At 43.1% G+C, this 24867-nt stretch overlaps 1 protein-coding gene across 8 annotated transcripts in view; it reads right to left on the bottom strand.

Moving 5' to 3' along the window:
* Positions 1-384: 384 nt before the first annotated feature.
* The window catches only part of OTULINL (OTU deubiquitinase with linear linkage specificity like), a 46065-nt gene continuing 21582 nt past the window's right edge, over positions 385-24867 (bottom strand). For 3 of the 8 annotated variants that reach the window (XM_050937526.1, XM_050937527.1, XM_050937529.1), the window contains exons 2-9: positions 20255-20285; positions 19211-19370; positions 19069-19100; positions 18880-18971; positions 15588-15737; positions 5779-5907; positions 3042-3314; positions 385-2078 (exon numbers count right to left, since the gene is read on the bottom strand). In XM_050937526.1, coding sequence (XP_050793483.1) covers positions 1899-2078; positions 3042-3314; positions 5779-5907; positions 15588-15737; positions 18880-18971; positions 19069-19100; positions 19211-19370; positions 20255-20261 — 1023 coding nt within the window. In that variant the 5' untranslated portion in view covers positions 20262-20285 and the 3' untranslated portion in view covers positions 385-1898. Of the gene's footprint in view, positions 2079-3041; positions 3315-5778; positions 5908-15587; positions 15738-18879; positions 18972-19068; positions 19101-19210; positions 19371-20232; positions 20725-24021; positions 24448-24867 lie in introns of those variants that run through there. The other 5 variants (XM_050937521.1, XM_050937523.1, XM_050937528.1 and 2 more) reach the window with 5 other exon arrangements.

Genomic DNA, 24867 nt, shown 5'->3' with positions numbered 1-24867 from the left:
AAGAAAGGAATAGCTCAGGCTCTGTGTACTCAAAGCATATATAATTGGTTTGGCTCCTGAGGACCTGATTCACCACTTCATTCTGGTAAATTATCTCCTGTGAGAACAAGAGAAACACTACATGTGTCTTTGCAGATGATTTCAACATTATTTAAAGGAAAATTGTTTGTTTCTTATTAAAAACCCTTCTCTTTATATATAATCTTATTAGGGAAGTAACTCAAATAATTTTAAGCTTATGATTAAGGCTACGTTTTAGTCATGGTATTTTTAGTAAAAGTCATGGACAGTAAACAAAAATTAACTGCACATGACCTGTCCATGACTTGTACTATATACCCCGGACTAAATATGGGGGGGGGCTGGCCCAGGAGTTCTGGAGGTGCTGCAGGGAGCAGCCCGGGGTGCACCATTGGTGCTGGGGGGGCGGGTTGGACACGGTGCACAGCCCGGAACCCCCACTGATGCTGGCGGGCGAGTGGCGGTGTGTGACCCAGGACCCCCATTGGTGCTGGGGGGGAATTGGCGGGGCTGGCAGACTCCCTACCTGGCTCCACGCCTCCCCAGAAGTGGCAACATCCCCTCCACCTCAGCTCCTAGGCGGAAGCGTGGCCAGGCAGCTCCGCAGCTCCCTTTGGACAGGGGGTTGTGTCTGCAGGTGCAGGCAGCGCACAGAGCTGCCTGGCCATACCTCCATGTAGGAGCTGAGGGATGTCACTGCTACTGGGGAGCCCCCGAGGAAAATGCTGTCCAGAGCCCTCACTCCCTCCCTGACAATGCGGCTGCAGAAGTCATGGAGGTCCTGCAAAGTCACAGAATCTGAGACTTCCGTGACCTCTATGACAAATTCGCAGCCTTATGTAGGATAATGTTCATTTGCCACAAATAAACATATTGCTAAACTGTTATCACTTTAATTTTCATTAAAGTTAAGCTTCCTAATTTTATAAAATAGTGGAACTGCAGTTCAGTTTCTTAGAACGATGGGAATGTGTAAAGCTTCCTATACAAGACAGCGATACTTGCTTTTTTAATGTATCTGGCATTTCCCTTCCTTCCTAGTAGTCATCTTTTTAATGAACATAGGTGGGAACTGCTATTTCACCACACTTTAAGACAATTTGCTTGTTATACTGGATACTTCTTAAGACTCTCAAAACCTAGAAGTAACCTTGACTTCAAAATTAAGGAAAGTAACTCAAAGGTATAAAATCGTATATACAAAAAAGCTTAGGAAATGTGAGTCCTGCTAAATGTATATATATAATGTACAGAGAATTAACATTTTTGTGAAAAGCCAGTATTTATAAATGCACTGAAGTGCACAGCCTTCTCAAACCAATTGCAAATAAAATCATGTACATACTTTTGATAAGTAACATTAAAATCTGACCCTTCCAAAAAGAAGGGAAGGGGGAGGGCAGGAGGAAGAGTATATACTGAGTAAAGCTATATTGCAAGTTATTTATTTTTATTATTGCCTTTGTTTCTCTCCCAAGTCAGTGGCTGAAGCACCCTTCTCAAACAAAGAATAGGTATCATTTGGCATTGTAAGTTTATGCACAACACGTGTTTTGGACTTAGCTCAACAAGTGACTATCAACTATCTAGTGATAATGTCTTCTCACAGGTGATTTACCATATTTTTTTAATTTGAGAACCCTAATATGCCAGTTTGTCCTGATTGTATGATTATGTTTTTTGTGTTTTTCTGAGGCAGATCACAGGTGATATGTGTCAGTACAAGCAAGCAAGAAGTTAACATAATAAACCTGTGTGTCCTATCGTCATTATTTTGAGTTACTTGTAATCCTACTGTTGCTGGCAAAGGACTTGGCTTAAAGGTGATAATTTACTGGAGCTGGTCACTCCTTCTACTGCATGGTTAGAAATCAGTCTTATATTCTAATAATGGGGATGAGATAGTGATGGTCATCCTCAGTCAGAAGAGAGACTTCCTGCCAGTCCCTCTGATACTCCTCTGGATAGTTTACTTGGAACTCTTCAGTGTTAAACTTATACAGTCTGTAGACTCTTATCTTTACTTCAAGTAAATATCCAAGAAGAAACATTTCAACCTAAGGGGGAAAAAAAGATGTCAACGTTTGTTTATGGATTTATAAGAAGGAAACTGGGGGAGGGGAGAATATCCCACACTTTAATCATGCTCTGATGTTTAGTGTAAGTCATTTAACTTGTTTACTTGTGTAATAAGAAGAGTGGATTAGGAATTACAACTGCGGGAATTTCCTACAACCAGAGCTGATAAGTACCCAAAGGAGATCTCTCTCAGACAGGCAAATATACTTTCTAAAGTGGCCTATCTGGAAAGCATCTATTAAAAAAACAAAAACAAAAAAACAGGTGCAAAAGGTGAAATAGTTCGAACATGCAGGGTATTGTAATCTAAAAATCATGTTATTTTACATATCAGTGATAGCACTGCTATTCGTAATTTGTATAAGTAATTCCCCAAGACATTTTATTCTGGAGAAACTTAAAAGGGAGGGACTTTCAACTGCTTTTTCCCCTCCGAAAAAATTGATTTTTTCTTCCCAACAAAATAATTCTATTGTGGATGATGTATTAAATAGAGCTCAGCAAATAGCTGATTTTTTGAATCGGTGACTGAACTGGAAAAAAAAAAATCAGTGTCAAACCAAAACTAAGTTTTGTTGTTTTTTTCTCACTGAAAAGAAAAAGAAAAATTATTTCGGGTCAAACTGTTTAGAAAATGTTGATTAGAAATGACATTTTGTTCGGAAAACATCAAAACAGTTCATTTTAAAAGGTCAAAACAAAATGATTTGATATTTCCAAACTCTGTCTTCCAGTTTCTGTCTGGCTGAAACTGTTCACCAAATTCTACCTGAATTTGCAAACAGCTTAGGTGTGCTAAAAACAATGCATTTTTCACCCAGCCCTAGTATTAAAGTATATTAGGAACATCAAGTCAATGAATAAGAACTCAAAAGTATTCCCAAACCCTAATCCTTCAGAAACACAGACTGCTAGAACTCATTTTTTATTCACACCATTACCTGCTCCAGACCACCTGTGTCCCCTATGGAATTCAGATGATTCATCATGAAACTCAAAGGGTCAGATGACGTATCACGAGCAAAAAGGAGGCTAAAAAGGATGGGTACATGTTTCTGCTCATTCTTCATCTGTTCATAGGCTTCCACAACTTGGTAAAGCATGATGAATTTTATAGCCTCATACAACTTATGTTCCTTGCTTTCATCAGAGAAAAGGATATTGCACATGTTTCCTCTTTCGTCGTGGTCTTTAACACCACTTATTTCAGTCCACTACAAAGCATATACAAGAAATTCAAATCAGCTGCTTAACTCATCACTAATAAATGTTTTTTGTGTTTATTTTTTTGTAACTAACAACTTTGGGTGGATTCAAAATAGTAACATGAAAGATTTTGAGTTCCATTGCCAACATCTAAAAGCCATTCAGTTCTTCCATTTATTTTTACTTTAGTTATGATAATGGTTATTGATACCCAGTGATTATTCTTTTTTTAATCTTTGTCCAAAAATAGTTTCCATTAAAAAAAACAAAGGGACAATACCAGAACTATTAGTTTTGAGGCTTGATCCCTCATTCAGTTTATGAAGCTGATTTTATCAGGAGGGTCAAAAGACCAAAACTGATTAATAAAGAACTCTGTCAGCATTTAAAAGGACACTATGGAATCTAGAGTGAAACCAGACTGTAAAAACATTCACAGGGACCAGTGCATGCCTGAAAACAGATGTGCCTAAATTGCCATTATGGAATTGCAGCAAGTTGGGTAAGACAGGCTATTTGTTGTTTTAAACTCTTCTCCGCTCCAATGCTTAATTCTAGTTGTATACTTTGCTTTTAAAAGGCTGTTGGTCACTGTATCATTGATCACAGGTTCCCAAAGGGAAGAAACACAGGTGTCTGAGACCCAGCTGGGATAAAAGGGAGGAGGTGTTGCCTTTGTATATCAAAGATGTACACACTTGGACTGTGGCTGAGATGGAGATAAGAGACAGACTTGCGGAAAGTCTCTGGGTAAGGATAAAAGCAGTAAAAAACAAGCTTGATGTCATGATGGAGGGCTACAATAGGCCAACATCTGTTGGGAAAATAACACAACAGAGAAAAAATTACCCAACAAGTTCTTGGAATGCATTGGAGACAAAAAATTTTTTTCAGAAGACGGATAAAGCTACTAGAAGAGAGGCTGTTTTAGATTTGATTTAGACAAGTACGAAGGAACCAGTTGAGAATTTGAAATTGGAAGGCAACTTGGGTGAAAATGATCATGAAATGATAGCGTTCATGATTTTAAGGAATGTTAGGAGGAAAAACAGCACAATAAAGACAATGAATTTCAATTGGTAGGTAAGGATTCCATGGGAAACAAGTCTAAGCGGAAAAACAGTTCAAAAGAGCTGGCAGTTTTTCAAAGATACCTTTTTAAGGGCACAAGAGCAAACTATCGCACTGCGTAGGAAAGATAAGAAATATGGGAAGAGACCACCCTGGCTTAACCAGGAAACCTTCAATGATCTGTAACTCAAAAAAGAGACCTATAAAAAGTGGAAACTAGGTCAAATTACAAAGGACAAATATAAACAAACAACACAAGCATGTAGGGACAAAATTAGAAAGGCCAAGGCACAAAATGAGATTAAACTAGCTAGAGACATAAAGGGTAACAAGAAAACATTCTACAAATACATTAGAAGCAAGATGAAAACCAAGGACAGGATAAGCCCATTACTCAATGAGGAGGGAAAGACAATAACAGAAAATGTGGAAATGGCAGGAGTGTTGTAAGCAAGACACGAGAAGTAATTCTTCTACTCCACTCGGCACTGATATATTGTGTCCAATTCTGGGCACCTCATTTCAGGAAAGATGTGGACAAATTGGAGAAAGTCCAAAGGAGCACAACAAAAATGATTAAAGGTCTAGAAAACATGGACCATGAGGAAAGATTGAAAAAATAGGGTTTCTTTAGTCTGGAGAAGAGAAGGCTGAAAGGAAACATGATACCAGTTTTCAAGTACACAAAAGGTTGTTAGGAGGAGTATGACAAAATTATTCTCCTTAACCTCTGAGGACAGAACAAGAAGCAATGGGCTTAATGGTAGCAAGGGAAGTTTAGGTTGGACAGTGAGAAAAAATTCCTGTCAGGGTGGTTAAACACTGGAACAAATGGCCCAGGGAGATTGTGGAATCTCCATCACTGGAGGCTTTTAAGAACAAGTTAGACAAACACCTGCCAGGAATGGTCTAGTTATTAGGTAGTCCTGCCTTGAGTGCAGGGAACTGGACTAGATGGTCTACCGAGGTCCCTTCCAGTCCAACACTTCTATGATAAGTAGTGTAATAAGAACCCAAAATCACAAGCTTCTGCCAGGCAAAGAGACCAACAAGCCCTGATGTGGATGCTCTCTGAGAGATCTGAAGGGGGGCAGAGGTGTAGCCATCCCTGTAACAAGCGACAACAGGGTCTCGAAAGATATAAGATAATTTGCTGGTAAAGACAAAAAGATATACCATAGAATTAAAAATGAACATGTAAAGACCTAAATAGTGAGGACCAATAGCTACAGGGACATACTTATGCCCATACTTAAATCCAGTACATACCAGTAACATCTGACAGATTGCACAGGAGCAATGTTTTGAGCAGAAAGCCAATACTTCTGTGACAGTAAATGGTTTCCCTTTTCAGTCTCATTCCCCCCTTCTAACATTTTTTTCCATTTCCTAAATATTCACCTGTGTCTTTAATATTTCAATACATTTACGTAATTTTCCAAATACGTTGGCGCCTGTGTATCTTTCTGGTCCAAAACTATATTGCTGGATCCAGTTGCAGCCTTGTGAATACAGAAGCTTTTCGGGGAGCTGTAAAAATATAATAGGGGAGAGATCACTATTGTAACAATAAGCAGAATATACTATTGTAATTAATTTAGGTATAGAGAAGGTATGTTTTAAATGATAAACCACATTCTGAATAAGACTATAACCAAGCCCACAGTTTTAAAAAAGGAAAGATTACTTACCTTGTGATAACTGGAGAGTAGATGAGATGTATTGATGTGTAGCGCACTTCAGGTGCTCATGAACTCCATCTGCCCAGAACCAGAGAATTCTTCCTAGCAGTGTCCGCTCAGCCTGTGCATGTGCCCACTCTCTCCTTATGCTCCTCACCGAGGGTATAAAATGGGCAGCTGGACTACTCCCATCTCAGGTCCTTCTCCACCGCAAGGTTCCACAATGGGATTCGAGGCAGTGGGAATAGAGGGTGAGTGGTGCATGACACATAACAGCATTTCAGAGAACTCCAGTTACTACAAGGTGAGTAATGTTTTCTTTTTCTTCGAGTACTTGTCATTTGTATGGTGCACCTCAGATGATTTACAACCAGAGTCCCTCCCAAGGAGGTGGATGCCCACAGTCTTGTACCACTGCAGAATGCAGGACTGGCCTAGCCCAGGAGGCATCCAAGTCAGATGCTTGCACCAGAGCATGGTGCCTCACAGAGATGTGTACCAAGCCTCAGGTTGCTGCTCTGTTGATGTCAATGATCCTTGACGTTATAATCAAAGAGGCTGATAAAAGAGGTGCAGTTGTCATCATGAAGAGGTCTCACTACCAAAAGGAGGCCGCCAGACAATCCTCCAATACCAAATTCTACAGGCCAGTTCTCTCAGATCCCACTGAGGAATACACTAAGAAACCGCACCATCTACTCAGGTGCAGTTGTTCCTACACGAACACCGGAACAAATCAACATACCCTTAGAGCTCTGACTGGGCTTATTCTATCTACTACCCAAGATCCACAAACCTGGAAATCCTAGACGCCCCATCATCTTGGGCATTGGCACTCTCACTGAAGGACTGTCTGGATATGTGGACTCTCTACTCAGACCCTATGCCACGAGCACACCCAGCTATCTCCATGACACCACTGATTTCCTGAGGAAACTACAATGCATTGGTGACCTTCCAGAAAACACCATCCTAGCCACCATGGATGTAGAGGCTCTCTACACAAACATCCCACACACAGATGGAATACAAGCTGTCAGGAACAGTATCCCTGATGATACCACAGCACAACTGGTTGCTGAGCTCTGTGACTTTATCCTCACACACAACTATTTCAAATTTGATGACAATATATACCTCCAGACCAGTGGCACCGCTATGGGCACCCGCACGGCCCCACAATATGCCAACATTTTTATGGCTGACCTGGAACAATGCTTCCTCAGCTCTCGTCCACTCACGCTCCTTCTCTACCTATGCTACATTGATGACATCTTCATCATCTGGACCCATGGGAAGGAGACTCTGGAAAAATTCCATCACAATTTCAACAGCTTCCATCCCACCATCAACCTCAGCCTGGACCAATCTACACGGGAGGTCCACTTCCTAGACACCACGGTGCAAATAAGTGATGGTCACATTAACACTACCCTATACCGAAAACCCACCAACTGCCTTGCCTACCCTCATGCCTCCAGCTTCCATCCCGGACACACCACACGATCCATTGTCTATAGCCAAGCACTGAGGTACAACCGCATCTGCTCCAACCTCTCAAACAGAGACCAACACCTACAAAATCTTCACCAATCATTCTCAAAACTACAATACCTGCACAAGGAAATAAGGAAACAGATCAACAGAGTCAGACGTGTACCCAGAAGCCTCCTACTCAAGACAAACCTAAGAAAGAAACCAACAGAACTCCATTGACCATCACATACAGTCCTCAACTAAAACGATTCCAACGCATCATCAGGGATCTACAACCCATCCTGGACAATGATCCCACACTTTCACAGGCCTTGGGTGGCAGGCCAGTCCTCGCCCACAGACAATCTGCCAACCTGAAACATATTCTCACCGGTAACTGCACACCGCACCATAGTAACTCTAGCTCAGGAACCAATCCATGCAACAAACCTCGATGCCAACTCTGCCCACATAGCTAGACCAGCGACACCATCACAGGACCTAACCAGATCAGCCACACCATCACCGGTTCATTCACTTGCACCAATGTAATATATGCCATCATATGCCAGCAATGCCCTTCTGCTATGTACATCGGCCAAACTGGACAGTCTCTACGGAAAAGGATAAATGGACACAAATCAGATATTAGGAATGGCAATATACAAAAACCTGTAGGAGAACACTTCAATCTCTCTGGACACACAATAGCAGATTTAAAGGTAGCCATCCTGCGGCAAAAAAACTTCAGGACCAGACTTCAAAGAGGAACTGCTGAGCTTCAGTTCATCTACAAATTTGACACCATCAGCTCAGGATTAAACAAAGACTGAATGGCTAGCCAACTACAAAAGCAGTTTCTCTTCCCTTGGTGTTCACACCTCAACTGCTAGAAGAGGGCTCCATCCTCCTTGATTGAACTAACCTCGTTATCTCTAGCCTTATTCTTGAGTGCATATTTAAACCTGCCTCTGGAAATTTTCACTACATGCATCCGACGAAGTGGGTATTCACCCACAAAAGCTCATGCTCCAATACGTCGGTTAACCTATAAGGTGCCACAGGACTCTGCTGCTTTTAATTATCCTTGAGTGAGACTATCCAAGCTGCCTGGGTTCTTGTCGAATGTGTTCTTATACTGCCCTCAAAAGGGATCTCATTCAGCTTGTATCAGAGTACTGTGCAGCCTGAGATCCACTTTGACAGCCTCTGGTGGAAATGGCCTCTCCCATCATCCTCTCTGCAAATGCGACCAAGAGTCTAGGTAACTTCTGGAACTGCTTTGTCCTCTACAGGTAAAAAAGCAAGAGCTCTAGGTGCATCTCAGGAGTGCCACTTCGCCTCTTCCCTTGTGGTGTGCGGCTTGGGGGAGATCACAGGTGACTGGATGCTTTGGTTGATGTGAAAGTCAAACCTCACATGTAGTCTCATGGACACCTTCTCCTTGTGTTATACTGTATGGGAGATCTGCCATGAGCACCCCTAGTGTCCCTTCCTGTCTGACATTACAGTGACCAGAAACTCCACCTTCATGGAAAGGTGCTGCAGGGAGCACGATGCCAGTGGCTCAAACAGTAACCCCCTCAGACTGAATAAGACCAATTTTAAATCCCAGGCTGCCACAGGCTTCATCACTGGAGGGACATCCCTAACTAAAACCTGCAGGAACTGGGATGTAAACGGGTTTGAGAGAACAGTGCAGCTGCCCACTGTCAGCTGGAATGCACTGATGGCTGCCACGTGGACCCTCAGAGAGCTGAGGGACAGCCCTGAGGATTTAGAAGGTAACAGGTAGTCCAACATGTCTGGCACCCCTGAATGCAAGAGGGAAATTCCCAGTTGATCATACTACATCACAAACCTCTTCCATTTTATAGTATAGCACCTCCTGATAGCGTTTTCCTACAACTACTCTGTAAGGTCTGCATGTCAGTCAAACCAACTCTCTTTAGGCTCAACATCCATCCAAATACCACACCCTCAGGGACAGCAGGATAGGTTGGCGAGTCCTCCCATTGCCCTGCATCAAGAGGTCTCACACCACGGGAAATGGAGAGGATCCTGAGCAAAGAAGTGCAACAGAGTATGAAGTACAAGAACTGACAAGGTCACCCCAATGCCATGAGAATGACTTGCAGCTTGTCCTGCCTGATCTTTCTTAAGTACCTGTGGTCACAGAGGGATCAGCAGAAACACATACTTCAGAGCCTCCAAGCATCACATGAGAAAAATGTCACCCAGAGAGCCTGAGCTGCAACCCCTCTGTGCAGCAGAACTCCCTGCACTTCTTGTTCAGATCTGACACAAACAAGCCTGTTATTAGGTGAACCCATTCTGGAAACACCACCTGCAGACTCAGGCAGGCCATGAAACTCCTACTCATTCTTGCTGAACAAGTGTCTGCTAAAGGAGTCAGCCAGGGAGTTCTGAAACCTTGGCAGATGGACTGCTCAGGGCAATGTTCAGAGGTATGCACCCATTCCAGACATGGATGGCCTCCACGCAGAGATGTGGGGAACATGCACCTCCCTGCTTGCTGATGTAACAGAGCACTGTTATGTTGTCTGACATCACCTGTACCAACTGGCCCCAAATGCAAGGGAGGACATGCTTGGTCAGCCAAACCACCCTTCACCCTCCAGCACACTGATGTGGAAAATTCACCCCTGAGGGAACCACATTCCTTGGTCCATCTGCCCCTCCATGTGACCTCCTCTGCCTGACAGAGGTGTCTGTGGTCATAGTCCTAGTCAATAGCAGGTAACAGAACAGGACATCCAGGCACACATCTTTCTCCTGTCTTCACACTGGCCAAAGCAGTCTATAACCCTTCAGGGAACGGAGACTATCAAGTTCAGACACACAGATCGAATACAAGCTGTCAGGAACAGTATTCCTGATGATGCCACAGCACAACTGGCTGCTGAGCTCTGTGCCTTTATCCTCACATACAACTATTTTCAAATTTGATGACTATATCTCCAGATCAGTGGCACCGCTATGGGCACCCGCATGGCCCCACAATATGCCAATATTTTTATGGCCGACCTGGAACAACGCTTCCTCAGCTCTTGTCCACTCACGCCCCTTCTCTACCTACGCTACATTGATGACATCTTCATCATCTGGACCCATGGGAAGGAGACTCTGGAAAAATTCCACCACGATTTCAACAGCTTCCACCCCACCATCAACCTCAGCCTGGACCAATCTACACGGGAGGTCCACTTCCTAGACACCACGGTGCAAATAAGTAATGGTCACATTACCACCACCCTATACCGAAAACCTACCGAACCCTATGCCTACCTTCATGCCTCCAGCTTCCATCCTGGGCACATCACACGATCCATTGTCTACAGCCAAGCACTGAGGTACAACCGCATCTGCTCTAACCCCTCAGACAGAGACCAACACCTACAAAATCTCCACCAAGCATTCTCAAAACTACAATACCCGCACGAGGAAATAAGGAAACAGATTAACAGAGCCAGACGTGTACCCAGAAGCTTCCTACTACAAGACAAACCCAAGAAAGAAACCAACAGGACTCCACTGGCCATCACATACAGTCCCCAACTAAAACCTCTCCAACGCATCATCAGGGATCTACAACCCATCCTGGACAATGATCCCACACTTTCACAGGCCTTGGGTGGCAAGCCAGTCCTCGCCCACAGACAACCTGCCAACCTGAAACATATTCTCACCGGTAACTGCACACTGCACCATAGTAACTCTAACTCAGGAACCAATCCATGCAACAAACCTCGATGCCAACTCTGCCCACATAGCTAGACCAGCGACACCATCACAGGACCTAACCAGATCAGCCACACCATCACCGGTTCATTCACCTGCACGTCCACCAATGTAATATACGCCATCATATGCCAGCAATGCCCCTCTGCTATGTACATGGGCCAAACTGGACAGTCTCTACGGAAAAGGATAAATGGACACATATCAGATATTAGGAATGGCAATATACAAAAACCTGCAGGAGAACACTTCAACCTCCCTGGCCACACTATAGCAGACCTTAAGGTGGCCATCCTGCAGCAAAAAAACTTCAGGACCAGACTTCAAAGAGAAACTGCTGAGCTTCAGTTCATCTGCAAATTTGACACCATCAGCTCAGGATTAAACAAAGACTGTGAATGGCTTGCCAATTGCAAAACCAGTTTCTCCTCCCTTGGTTATCACACCTCAACTGCTAGAACAGGGCCTCATCCTCCCTGATTGAACTACCTCATAATCTCTAGCTTGCCTGCATATATATACCTGCCCCTGGAAATTCCCACTACATGCATCTGACGAAGTGGGTATTCACCCACGAAAGCTCATGCTCCAAAACATCTGTTAGTCTATAAGGTGCCACAGGATTCTTTGCTGCTTTTACAGATCCAGACTAACACGGCTACCCTCTGATACTCAAGTTCAGACTGTGTGGACACCATCCATAGCCACGCCTGCAGGTACAAAGCAATTGTCTGGCAAATATGACACTGGATCCGGCCGTACCCCTGTAGCCTGTGTCAGTTCCACAGTGAACTTGTCCAAGTTCACCCTGAGACCCAGTCTTCTGAACAGGCCCAGGAGTGTGACCAGACACCTGCGCCTCCTGGCAAGGTTGCCTCTTGAGGGGCCAATTGTCCAAGTGGGGGTACACTACTGGCCCCTACCAGGGACAGAGCACTGATACCACCAGCAGTACTATGGTGAACACCTTTTCGAACTTTCAGTGGGGCTGAGGAAGTGCCCAGTAATGGAAGTGCTCATGCCCAGCAACAAACTTCAAGAATCTCCTGTGTGGTGGGTGGATGTTTATGTGGAAATAGAGATCGAAAGCCATAAACCAATCTCCAAGATCTAGTGAGGGAATAATTGAAACCAGGGTGACCATCCTGAACTTCAGGCTGCAGATAAACTTGTTCAGTTCCCTTAGGCCCAAGGTAGGTCTCCGTTCCCCTATGCCCCTATCTTCTTGGGGATGAGGAAATACTTTGAATAGAAACTATTCCCCTTTGCTGTCAGGGGCATTGGTTCTATTGGCTCTCATTGCAAGAGGGCCTCCACCTCCTGCTCAAGAACCCGCTTGTGAAAGTTGTCCATGAAAGAGGATGGAGAAGGGGGGTTTGGGATTGGGGAGTGACAAAAACTGGATGGTATATCCCAAGATGACCTCTAGTACCCACCTGTCTGTTGCGTCTCTCTCCACATTGGTAGGTCCTAGGGCAGTCACACTTCAAAAGTTGAGGAACAAACAGGGAAGAAGCCTAAATCCATTGGTCTGGTTGGTGCCTGGCTCTCAAGAGTCCCAACAAAACGCTGATTTGAGAGTGTGATGGAGATGAAGGATGATTGCTCCTGAGCACTCCTCCTCTGCTTCATCTGGCACTTGCAGGGCAGTTCATACTGCCACTGGTGCTACAACACTGGCTTAGACGGACCTTAGCCTGAACTATGGCTTGGTGGACTTGTGCTTCATAATGGGTGTGTAAATGCCAACCAAACTGAGCATGGCTCAGGAGTCCTTTAGTGAATGGTGGGACTCATCCATCCTCATGCTAAACAGTTTGTTACTCTTGAATGGAAGGTCCTCCATCATTAATTGCATATCCTTTTGTATCCCTGATGAAGAGACTCACAACTAATGTCTCATTGCCACTGCCATAGACACGGACCTTGCCACAGTGTCTGCCACATTTAGGGCTGTCACCAGGGTGGATCTGGACACCAGCTTTCTCTCACTGATTAGGGCCTGAAACTGCTCCCTATTGTCCAGAGGTACCTTCTTGATGAATTTGATGAGCCTATTGTAGATGTTTAAGTCACACTTGGCCATCAGCAGCTGGTAGTTCAGAATCCAAAACTGTGGGGAAGGTGAAGAGTACTCTTCCCTCCCAAAATTCTCTTAGCTGCCTTTTTGTGAGGCATAGATCTGGCAGCCGTTGCCTACTGCACTCCATTGCTACTGTCACCACCAGCAAGCTGGGGGCTAGGTGGGGAAAAAGGGTATTTTGACCCCTTTGTGGGCATGAAATCTCCCTCCTCTGCCCACTTGCACACCACAGGAATGGTGGCCGGCATCTGGCAGAGTGTCTTAGTTGGCTCGAGGATGGCCTTGTTAATTGGCAGCTCCACCCTGCTTAGGCCCAAGTTGTGCAGAATATCCAGCAGTCTATGCAGAGCCCCTGGGACCTCTTCCAGGGAGATGTGCAGGGTCTCCACTCCCTTCTTAAGCAAGACCTGGAAGACCTTAGGGTCAGCTAGGCACTGTGGAGAAGCCAGTATCACTGCTTCCTCTGGAAATAATACGGATAAGCTCACCGGTGCACTCTCCTCCTGCCCAGGCTGGTCCTCACCTTCTGAGGGTGTGTCAGTTCCAGGGAGCCTGTGGAGATTCTTCCTCCCACAGGAGAGATTTATCTCCATGGGCTCACAAGTCCCTCAGTGTGGGTACAAAATGTGTTGGGTCTGTGGATCTTCCAAGCCCCACTACTGCTGCTGTGGAGCCTCATACCCCATCATAGCAGTCCCCAAGATGATGGGTACCAATACATATAGGGTGAATGTTCCCTGGGACAGGAGTACTGTGACACTCAGAGATTCCCGATGCCTTATCTGGTCTTAACCCTCCTTGGGGAGTAGTTTGGGGACAGGCCTCCTGTTCCTGATACCTCCAGAGTCAAAGGATTTTGAGTCTGAGGACAATGGGGGATCTCTCAGTGCCAGAAGCTGGCGAAGCCTTGTCTCTTTTAGTTGACAGTACTGGCGAAAGTCTGGCTTGACCCCAGCTCAGCGATGGGGTACAGGCTGATATTGACTGGCATGTCAGTATAACTGGGTGGTCTCTGGACAGCAACAGCAATCCCAGGTCTTCTCATCCAAATCTTTCGGAGCCGATGGGGGATTGGGAAGTGGGAGGACAGGCCTGGAACCAGCCAAAGCCACACTCCTACCTTTCTCATGCCAACATACAGGGGGTCAGAGTCTGGAGCTGCCCTCATGAACCTATCCCTGAGAAACATCATAAGGCAGATTTCTCTGGACTGCCTCATCCGCTGTAAAAATGACCTACAAGCTCTGCACTTGGTAGGGATAAGGCCTTCCCCCAGATGATCCAAAAACAGTCATGACTGTCATTTCCTGGGAAGTCCCCCTGGAAGTCCACAAAGCTCTTGAAGCCTTTGGCATATTCTCCCTGCACCAGAGTGAAGCTGGGGGGTGGGGACAGGAGGAGAAGGGAGGATCCCTGCACTACCCAAGGAGTGCCCAACAACGGCACAAAATATACTAAGCTAAACTATTTACAGGTAAAGGCTGAAAGGATGCAGTGATCAGTGGCTCTATCCCAGACTCCAAGGAGTGAGGAAGAACTGAGAGGGCAGCAGTCCAGCAGCCCCTTCTTCTCCTCGGTGCAGAGCACATGCATGGACTGAACAGACACTGCTAGGAAGAATTCTCTGGTCCCAGGCTCACAAAGTGCATATACAGCCTGAAGTGCACTACAAAAAAAGAAAAGCATGCAAAAAGAAACCCCCAGTCATCTACCATTTTAGCTAATGGTAAAGCTCTGTTGACTCTCAGCTTCGTAAGAACTTTTGTGGCATTTTCAACAGACAACCAGCCAGTAAAGAGCACAACAGGACCCTCATCCCAGACTGGGGTCTCTAAGCACCCCCAATGCAAATAGTAAATAATAATTCCTGTCCAGTGGCAGGCATAAGGCTTAAAATGGGACCACAGAGATTATTATTATGCCTTATTAGCATGATAGAAACAGTCCTTATACCTATGCCCCCTCAGATATGATACTATAGCCACCCCCTTCATTTATTCTTGTACTCTTAAGAATAAAGGAACACAATGGATTTGATACTTGCTTCCACTTTTGCATAGTGCTTAATGCGTCTTGCTCCCTCCTGTACGCTCTACGCACACTTGCAATGGAGTACAGCAGTTTTAGAGAAGTTATTGCTGGATCAAATCCTCCTTCTATAATATAAGGACATGTAAATTGTATTTGCTTCAGCAACTGAAACATACCTTTAAAATGTCTCTCTCCTTCATCCATGATGGAAAATAAATGCCCTTGCTGAATACCTGAAACAGCACAGCTCTCAATGCACAGTAGTTATCTCTTCTGACTTGTCGTATATATTTAACATGGTGTCTCCAAAATAGTTCTTCATAAGCCTAAAAAAAGGCCAAAACAACAGGGAACAATGTGTATCTTAAATCCTAGAATGAACCAGTGAGACAAGTTAGCTTTGAGGCTAACTTCAACGTGTCCTTAAGGGTCTATAAAAATTCTGTTTTCAGTGGAGTAATACTACTGACCTCAGTGGAGTTACTGCTGATGAACACTAATACAAGGGAAAGTAGAAGGCCTAAAGATATTTGATTTCACTATAAATATATACACTTTTTACCAGTTTCAATATGTTTATACATGGCTGGACACTGTACTTCTCCAATTTCCATAATGATCTTTATGATCATCTGTTTGTGTGTTTTAGTAATTTTTTATCCTCTCTCTCTAACTTGAAACTGATGTTTACTAGTTTATATATTGTGAACAGGAGACAGCAAACTGGTACGGCCAAAAAGGTTTGATGTGGGAATTTTTATGGATTCACTGGTGCTGTCAGCCTAATACTAACAGTCCTAATCTTTGAGGAACATCTGCTCCGCAGGCACTCAGAGGTGCTAGGAATTTGTTATCATGGTGATTGAGAAAAAGATCACGACTTTTCTGCACAGAACTTTATATGACAATGCCAGTATTTCAAAAAGAAAATTTGGATCCAGATGTTAGGTTCATACCATATTGTTTTCTTTTCTAAAATTGTGTATCTAGCAATATACAGCAGATGGAGCCCTTCCATCGCAAAAATTATGCCACTGGATTACTAAATTGATTCTCTATCTGGCACAAAATGCAAAATGGCACAAAATAACCCCAGCATTTATTTCACCCTCTGTGATCTCTGGAAACTGCTTTCTTGTGTCTCTTTACCCATTACCGATACTATTTATTCATTCACTATTCATTTGCTGAAGATTCTATTAAAAATTGGTGCATACAACAGTATCATAACTACTGACAAGCAGTTTGCAGTGGAGCAAACTAATTCAACACATTGTGTTAGTCTATTTTAAAAAGACAGGGACTGGGATATAACCACAACTCTTCACATCAGTGGCAATTACTAGGCTAAATCTCCATGACTTGCTGTGATGGCCAAATATGGCTTCTAATGTCTAAAAGCATTTGTGCTCATAAAACATGTTGTTTGGCATCTTCACTGTATTATCTAAACCTGTAATTGACTATGCCAGCAAACTACAAGCCAGGATGAGACCACTGAAATTTCTGGCCTAATTCTTTGGTTGCTAGAAAAATAAAGGGATGACAAAGAATAACCGTTTTAAAGCCAAAATGCTTATGTTCCAGTATTCTGGAAAGCACAGTTATGAATTTTAAAAAAAAGACTCCCTTTCCCTCCAAACTGAATCAGCAGCAGTCCTAAGAACTGGCAGCATGCCAGTATTGCCAGGTTTTTAGTTGCTAGATTGTTGCCCCCACCACCTCCACCTCTTTTCTAAACAGTGGGACGAGAGGGTCATTGCTACATTTCCAGAAGTAATGCTATTAATAGTCACATTCCCAGGTAAACTTGTGCAAAAGGTCAAACAGCACAAGTTTTCCCTCAGTATCACTTCATTAAATATTAAATGCAGTCGTGCTGAAATTATAGGAAGTGCCCAGCTCAAACCCACACATTTCCTGAAAAAAGTCAGAGTTAAGGCACATGAAACAATTTGTTACAATAAGTAAACTCCACACATAAACCTTTGCAGAGTGAGTTAAGGATAGGGTGAGAAGTCACAATGCTGTGGGTTTTGGTTTTAACTATACTAAAAGCCACATTATCTTGGTGTTTTGTGTTTAATCGCCTTTTTTCTTCCTACAAGATAACACTAGAAATAATCACTTGTCATTAAACTGATTCCAGTTCTTCAGACTAGTACGTTTTCAAAGAGGTTTTAATATATGGATTACTAAAAAAGACTGTAATAGCATTATGTCAATATACTTGGGGTGTAATCCAAAGATTTGGCTGTGTAATAAAATGATTATCTGAAATTTATTGCAGGTAGATTGTGTACATGTTGTTGTAGGCTATAAAAACTCTCCTGTTTTCACTTTTTACAATAAAATAAAATCAGGTATAGGAGGAGTCATTGGGGGCCAACGGTAAAATATCATTGCCTCTCTTCTTTGATCAGTGGTTCAGTTTAAAGAAAGGACAAAACAGAACTGGTGCCTCTTTCTTTTTGGTTTTGTAGCAGCAGGCTGAGTTTGTTTGGGGGGGGTAATTCAACATGTTGGCACTTGCTGCCAACATTGCTTGAGTCTCGCTAAAGTATTGCAGAAATTACTTCTCTCCACCATGTGCTGCTAGGACAGTTGTGGTGAGCTTAGGTGCTCAAGTATATACTTGGTTGCATTTTGTTTTCGATTCATGGAAATAATCAGTTCATCTTTTGTATTAATTTAGTTTAGTTTCTTTGCAGTTAGAAATTAGAAGGTCTGTAACTACTATTCCTCCTACAAAGGGGTGTGTGCTAGTGAATCAGGTCCATTGCTTCGAGGACTAAAGACAAGTCTAGTCTGGCCAACCTGTGCTCAAGATCAGGACCCAAAGCTGGGGAAAACAAAAGTTGCTATATGCCACCTTTGTGTTCCCCCAGAGGTACTGGGGAATTAGTTTGGTCCCCAGTGCAAATTAGATCTGCTCAGGGCTACTTTAACTTCAACCAGCTGGCCTGGTGATACCAGAGTATGTCTCCCAACACACACCAAAGGGTGGCCAGCTTTTCTAGCTCTATGGCAGCCATGAATTCCTCCATGACAAGGGAATCTCCAGCTGCCCTGTTAGGCTAGCTCACTGGCTCGTTTTTCCTGGTAGAGCAGTGCAAAGAGGATGCATCAGTGCTGAGGCTCTAGTCCACATTCTGAGTAATTCTTGCCTGTAAGGGTACATCTACACTGCAGCTGGAGGTGTAATGTCCAGCTCAGATAGATGTACACATGCTCACTCAATCAAAGCTAGAGTGTGTACATCTGCCCTAGCTGGAAATTATACCCTGTCTATATACAGAACTGTGTACCTAAGGAGAGCTTCCAGCTGCCCCTTTTTGAAATTCATTTGATCTCACACAGCTCATCACATCTGCTTACATCAAAACTGGATGGAATTTATTCTTTTTTTCAAAGCTCCGTATTTTTTTCAAACTTTTTATATATAGATTCAACTTTAAAAATTCTTACCGCCTTCATCTGCTTGGCCTGCTTGGTTTCTCCTTTCCATTCTTTTGCACAATAACCAAGCAGATCAACTTCTGCCAGTACACTGAGGTTCTCTAAACCAAATTTAATTCACAGATTAGTTAAATATCTACTTTTTTGCATTTAAAAAGGAGGAAAGTTATAATGCAGATTGGTAACAAAAAAGTTTACTTTTGAATTTTCTCTGCAGATATCTACTCCACCTGAAATCCAAATGACAAAACAGTTGTCAAAAAGAGTTTGCAGAAAGTAAATATTTAATGAAAGAACAAAGTTACAATTAAAAATGAAAGGCATCGTAATAAAAACATACCATTTCAACAGCTGTGCTAAGTATGCATAGAGCCTTCTACAATACCAGAGAGCAGCAAGGAGAAAAGACATGACTAATATTAGTTGTCTCTTTATTTTTTGCCACACAATATGTAAGGATTGGTTGACAGCTGTCGTCCAGGACTGCACTTCATTCCTCCCTGAAACAAATTAAAAAGTGAACAATATCTCACTGTTTCACACTATCTGTATACAACTGCTACTAATGACTTTATGTTGCCAAAAATTCAAAATTAGTCAGTCCTCAAAAACCATGAGATTGGCTTAACACCTATGAGATTTTTAGAAATGATAAATTTGAGTGCTCATTTTAGTTATCCTCAGCTTTCTGAACCTTTCGTGTGCATTTGAGTCATGCTTTAAAGCTTTTCTCTGCAACAACGAGGGCTAGGAACGTACTTTTCTAATGAAAGCTGAGATTCTCAACTAATCACATGAATCCGGGAAATGGTGTTTTGAGAAAAACAGCAAATATTGTGAGACTCACAATCAAATTGTGAGAGTTGGCAACACTGGAGACCAGCAATAGGAAAACAGAGATGTTTTGAAAACTGATTGCTGGTTCTTGGGCATGTGCACCCATCGCAATGTCCTGTTCTGAGGCCTGGCCCTTTAAGACCAAGGGAGTTGTACTCTCCAGATGGAGCACAATATGGAGAATGATCAATCTAGCTAATGAGTTTTAAAGGGTCTGTTGACTGATTTAAAGTACTCCTCCTTCTGCCAATCCCACCTGGGCTGAGTATGCTAGCACCCCAAACTCAGACAGCAGGGGATGAGAGAGGGGAATCAGCCTTGTTACATCAGCAGACCAATAGAAGCCACTACTCAATTAGGTGAGCAACCTTGATTTGTATTAACTTAATTGTACTAGATCAAGAAAATTTGCCAATGAACTTTTCATCTCACTTCAATGATTTAGCACATACAGGGTACATGCAGCAACACACTTTGGCCTTGTGAATGTGCTTAACACATGAAGACAGACAAATATCCTATTACCTTTTAGTAAACACCTGCTCACCTGACATGAAAGGGGGTTACTCCTGGAAGTGCTGCTTTTGAAGAGATAAAGAACAATTCTATAATGTGCATTCCATACATAGTAAAGTAGATCCAAAATTCAGTATAACATTTCAAAACGCATTGTCTTTCAGGAGCTGCAGCAAACATTTATCACTGGCTACAACTATAATGAAACATTAGCTCTTTCGGTAAGGTCCAGACATTTTGATAGTTGGGGAATATCCTATGGCATCTCTATGTATAGATTATGCACTGATTATCTATGGAAACAAATGGGGATACTTTTAATAAACAATTTCAAAGCAGCTCAGTTATGACTAATTGTATGAGGTTTACAGATTGTTTGAGGGGGAAATCCTGGGAGGTTAATAGAGTTACAGTGATTTATTTTATCCCTCCTCCATTTCTGTGGTGAAGCCATGAGTTTAAAAAAATCAGCAAGTTTATAATATAAGCTTCCGTTAACTATATTAGCCCTTTGTAACAGTTTATAACTCTTGTTCATTATCTGGCACATTCAGTTGTCTAAGTTTTCCCATCATTGTAAAAAGCATACCCAATGTTGATCCAGCTTAAAATATCCACAGCAAATTAATCACACATATTGGAACGAAAACAAGAGAAGATGCAAAGGAAAAAAACAACTTGTCAAGTCTTTTTTTGCATTATTTATGGTGACCATATATATATATATATATATACACATACACACACACACACACACACGCACACAGAGTACCCTCATTTGATTTTGATTGGGCAGAATGGAACTATTAAAAGGACTGAACTGGTATTTTCTCCCAAAGTAACGTGTTTTGTAGAATAGTAGAAACGCATTTGAGCAAATTCCTGACATCTAGGGTTTCTTTTCCTGTTCCATATTTTCAAGGGGACTCACATGAACTTTGCTAGTGTTGAAAAAGTCCTTTAATTTAAACATAAAACAGAATTTCTCAATAGCCTTACGTTGTATTGAGAGATTCAGCAAAAAAGCAGTAGAGCCTCTTTTGAAATCCGGTGATACCCCACTTGTGATACGTGCATAATAACATAGCAGTAAGTAACTTGGGTTTTCTTTCGGTCTGGTCTACACTACAAGGTTAGGTCAATGTAAGCTGTCTTGCATCAACCCAGCTGTGGAAATGTCTTCACTTAAATTTGGCTCCCACCACCTTAAGTGCCTCTTTATGCCGATTTAGTAACACTGCCTCCCCGAGTGGCATAGAGTCAATGTTGATGTAGTTATGCTTATGCCAACTGTTATTGGCTTTCAGGAGCTGTCCTACAATGTCCCACACTGACAATACAACTGATACAAGCACTCCTGGTAAGGAGGTGCAATGCTGACACAAAGAGCCAAGTGTGCACACACACAAGTGATTTAATAACTGCAGTGACTCTGTGCTGAAGTCAGGTTGACATAATTTTGAATTGTAGACATGGCCTAAATAAGATATTGATACACTCCTGTGGGAGGTTGGGAGGCACAAGGCTGTGTTACTTCAATAAGAGAAGTTACTCCTGGGGGAATTCTGCACCACTGTTCATGTGCAGAATTCATGTCCCCCGTAGTTTTTTTTCCTCAGCAGAAAACATATTCTGCTGTAGAGGCACTGCAGTTACACCTTTCACCCTCCAGGGAATCCTGTGGCACCAGAACCGAGGGCAGCCAGCTCATCGGCCATATCAATCAATCAGCAGCTGACAGAGAGGAGAGGCTGAATTTCTCATAGCGCCCTGTCTGCGGGGCCAGGTGAGGAGGCATGAGATATAGGGGGCAAGGTGAGGGGGGGACAGAGTGGGGCACACGTGGCTGCTGGGTGGGTCACATAGACTGGGGTTTAGAAGGGCTAGTGGAGGGAATGACTGGGATGGGGGATGAATGGGGGGGTGCATTGCCACATGGAGATGAGGAGTGGCTGAGTGGGGGTGCAGGGACACATGAGGACAGGGGCAGATGTGCCTGACTGAATAGGAGAGGCTATGGGTCTGCATGGGAGAAGCTCCTCAACTCCTTAACAATCCTCCAAATCCCTCATCCCACCAAAAAAAAGGCCCAAACTTCTTCCACTCACACCCAACAACCCTCCAGGTTCACTCCCGGGGTTCCCAGCAATTATTTCCCTCCTCCATTACCCTTACTCCCCCCAGCCTTTGCACTGCTTCTGAGGGGTGCTGGAAATACATTTCTGTATTGTAGTTTAAAATAATTATTACTCAGAGTTCTGTATTAATATGCCTAGTAAGGAATCTATGTTAAAAAACATTTCCTGAATTTTTTTTGTCGTCTGTTTTGTTACACATTTTGAAACTGGCATGATCCTATTGTGTTATTTTGACAAAATATGCAGAATTTTACAGAATTTTAAAATACTGTGCTCAGAATTTTTAGGCACAGAATTTTTATTTTTTTGGGCAAAGAATTCCCCTAGGAGCAGAGAACTGCACCAGTAACCTACTACCACAGGAATGACTTAGGGATTGTCTAGACAAACAGCAAGCTGAGGTGTAATTCTACAGTGCATTAATATGCCATGCACTTATGGTCCTTGCAGACCTTGCTACCATGCATTAGAAGTTCCCTAATGCACAGTGACTTACTCCTGTTTTGAAGCTGTCATAAACAGATAGCTAAGGGTTAATGTCTCTTTCACCTGAAGCACCTGACCAGAGGACCAATCAGGAAACCGGATTTTTTCAACTTTGGGTGGAGGGAATTGAGTGTCTGAGTCTTTTGTCTGTCTGCCTGCTTTCTCTGAGCTTTGGAGAAGTAGTTTCTACTTTCTAGTCTTCTGTTTCTAAGTGTAAGGACAAAGAGATCAGATAGTAAGTTATATGGTTTCTTTTCTTTGGTATTTGCATGAATATAAGTGCTGGAGTGCTTTGATTTGTATTCTTTTTGAATAAGGCTGTTTATTCAATATTCTTTTAAGCAAGTGACCCTGTATTGTATCATCTTAATACAGAGAGACCATTTGTATGTATTTTTTCTTTCTTTTTATATAAAGCTTTCTTTTAAGACCTGTTGGAGTTTTTCTTTACTTCAGGGAAATTGAGTCTGTACTCACCAGGGAATTGGTGGGAGGAAGAAATCGGGGAGATCTGTGTGTTGGATTTGCTAGCCTGATTTTGCATTCCCTCTGGGGGAATAGGAAAGTGCTTTTGGTTTCCAGGATTGGGAACGGAGAGGGGGAGTCACTCTGTGTAGTTTCACAGAGCTTGTGTCTGTGTATCTCTCCAGGAGCACCTGGAGCGGGGAAGGGAAAAAGGATTATTTCCCTTTGTTGTGAGACTCAAGGGATTTGGGTCTTGGGGTCCCCAGGGAAGGTTTTTCAGAGGGACCAGAGTGCCCCAAAACACTCTAATTTTTTGGGTGGTGGCAGCAGGTACCAGGTCCAAGCTGGTAACTAAGCTTGGAGGTTTTCATGCTAACCCCCATATTTTGGACGCTAAGGTCCAAATCTGGGACTAAGGTTATGACAGAAGCACACGAGGGAACTTTTAGTGTGCAGTAGCAAGGTTCACACAGGCAGTTCGTGTGCAACATACTAGTGTGCTGCAGATTTACACCCCAGTTTGCTGCACACTCACTAGTCCTTCTCCTGATTAGAACATCACTTATCCATTTACATCTTAGACTGAAGCTATTTAAATAAATGGCTATTGGAAACAGAGTTGTTTTTGCAAGGTCTCCAAGATAAAAATGTTACTGATACCAATTGTAAACTGGAATAATCCACCAATACCAAACTTCCCAACACATACTATATACGGGATTCTGCCTCCGAGGCAGGATTAGAGCTCAGCAGTTCCTTGCACCCAGTGCTGTGGTCACCCCAAATCTCTTCTCCAAGCCTGCGTGAAGACATCACTACAGTCAAGTTGAGGGCTGAATCTTCTGCAATCTATGGAAATGGGTGCAACGCTCAGGCTTCTAACAAAACACTCATGATGCCTTGGGATGCCCAAGGAACCTGGTGATTCTCCACCCAGATGGGTGAGCTGCATGAGACGCATCTGGGCAGACAGCAAATGGCAAGTCATGTGAGAACCTTTAAGTTGTGACATATGGAATTTTCTATAAGACTGTGCACTGAGCAGGTTTGAAGCCTATGTATAAATAAAGGAACTCTCAACAAGAGTGGCTTCTCACTGAGTGTTTGTGGAGTGATTGGTGGGACCTGCAGCGGCACATTCCTAGTGCAAGGGAGCACCTGGAGGCCTCGACCCCTCATAGAGCCATAAAGGGAATACAAAGGAATCTACCATAAAACTGATAAGTGTCAGAACTCCCCACAGTGGCCATCATCTTCACAATCAACTCTGCTAGCACTAGAAAAATCTATAGACTATTGGGTTCTATTAGGCACTAAATATCCCCCTCCTCCTCCCAAGAACATAAAGAGTGTGCCTGCAACTGTGTTTTATTGCTGGTGGGTAGTGAGAAATGAATTCTTGTCAAAGTCCACATCAGATCAGCCACAAAAAAATATTAGGTGGTGTCCTTTCCACGAACACAGCCTTCTCGCTATTCTATTTAGCTTTTTATACCACGCACATCACTGTGATAATGAAGCACCTTCCAAAATTAAAAGTAGACTGGGTGACTTA

This window comes from Gopherus flavomarginatus, chromosome 2 (assembly GCF_025201925.1).
Source record: "Gopherus flavomarginatus isolate rGopFla2 chromosome 2, rGopFla2.mat.asm, whole genome shotgun sequence".
In the NCBI taxonomy this organism is placed as follows: domain Eukaryota; kingdom Metazoa; phylum Chordata; order Testudines; family Testudinidae; genus Gopherus; species Gopherus flavomarginatus.
This window is presented reverse-complemented; position numbering and strand designations above follow the sequence as displayed.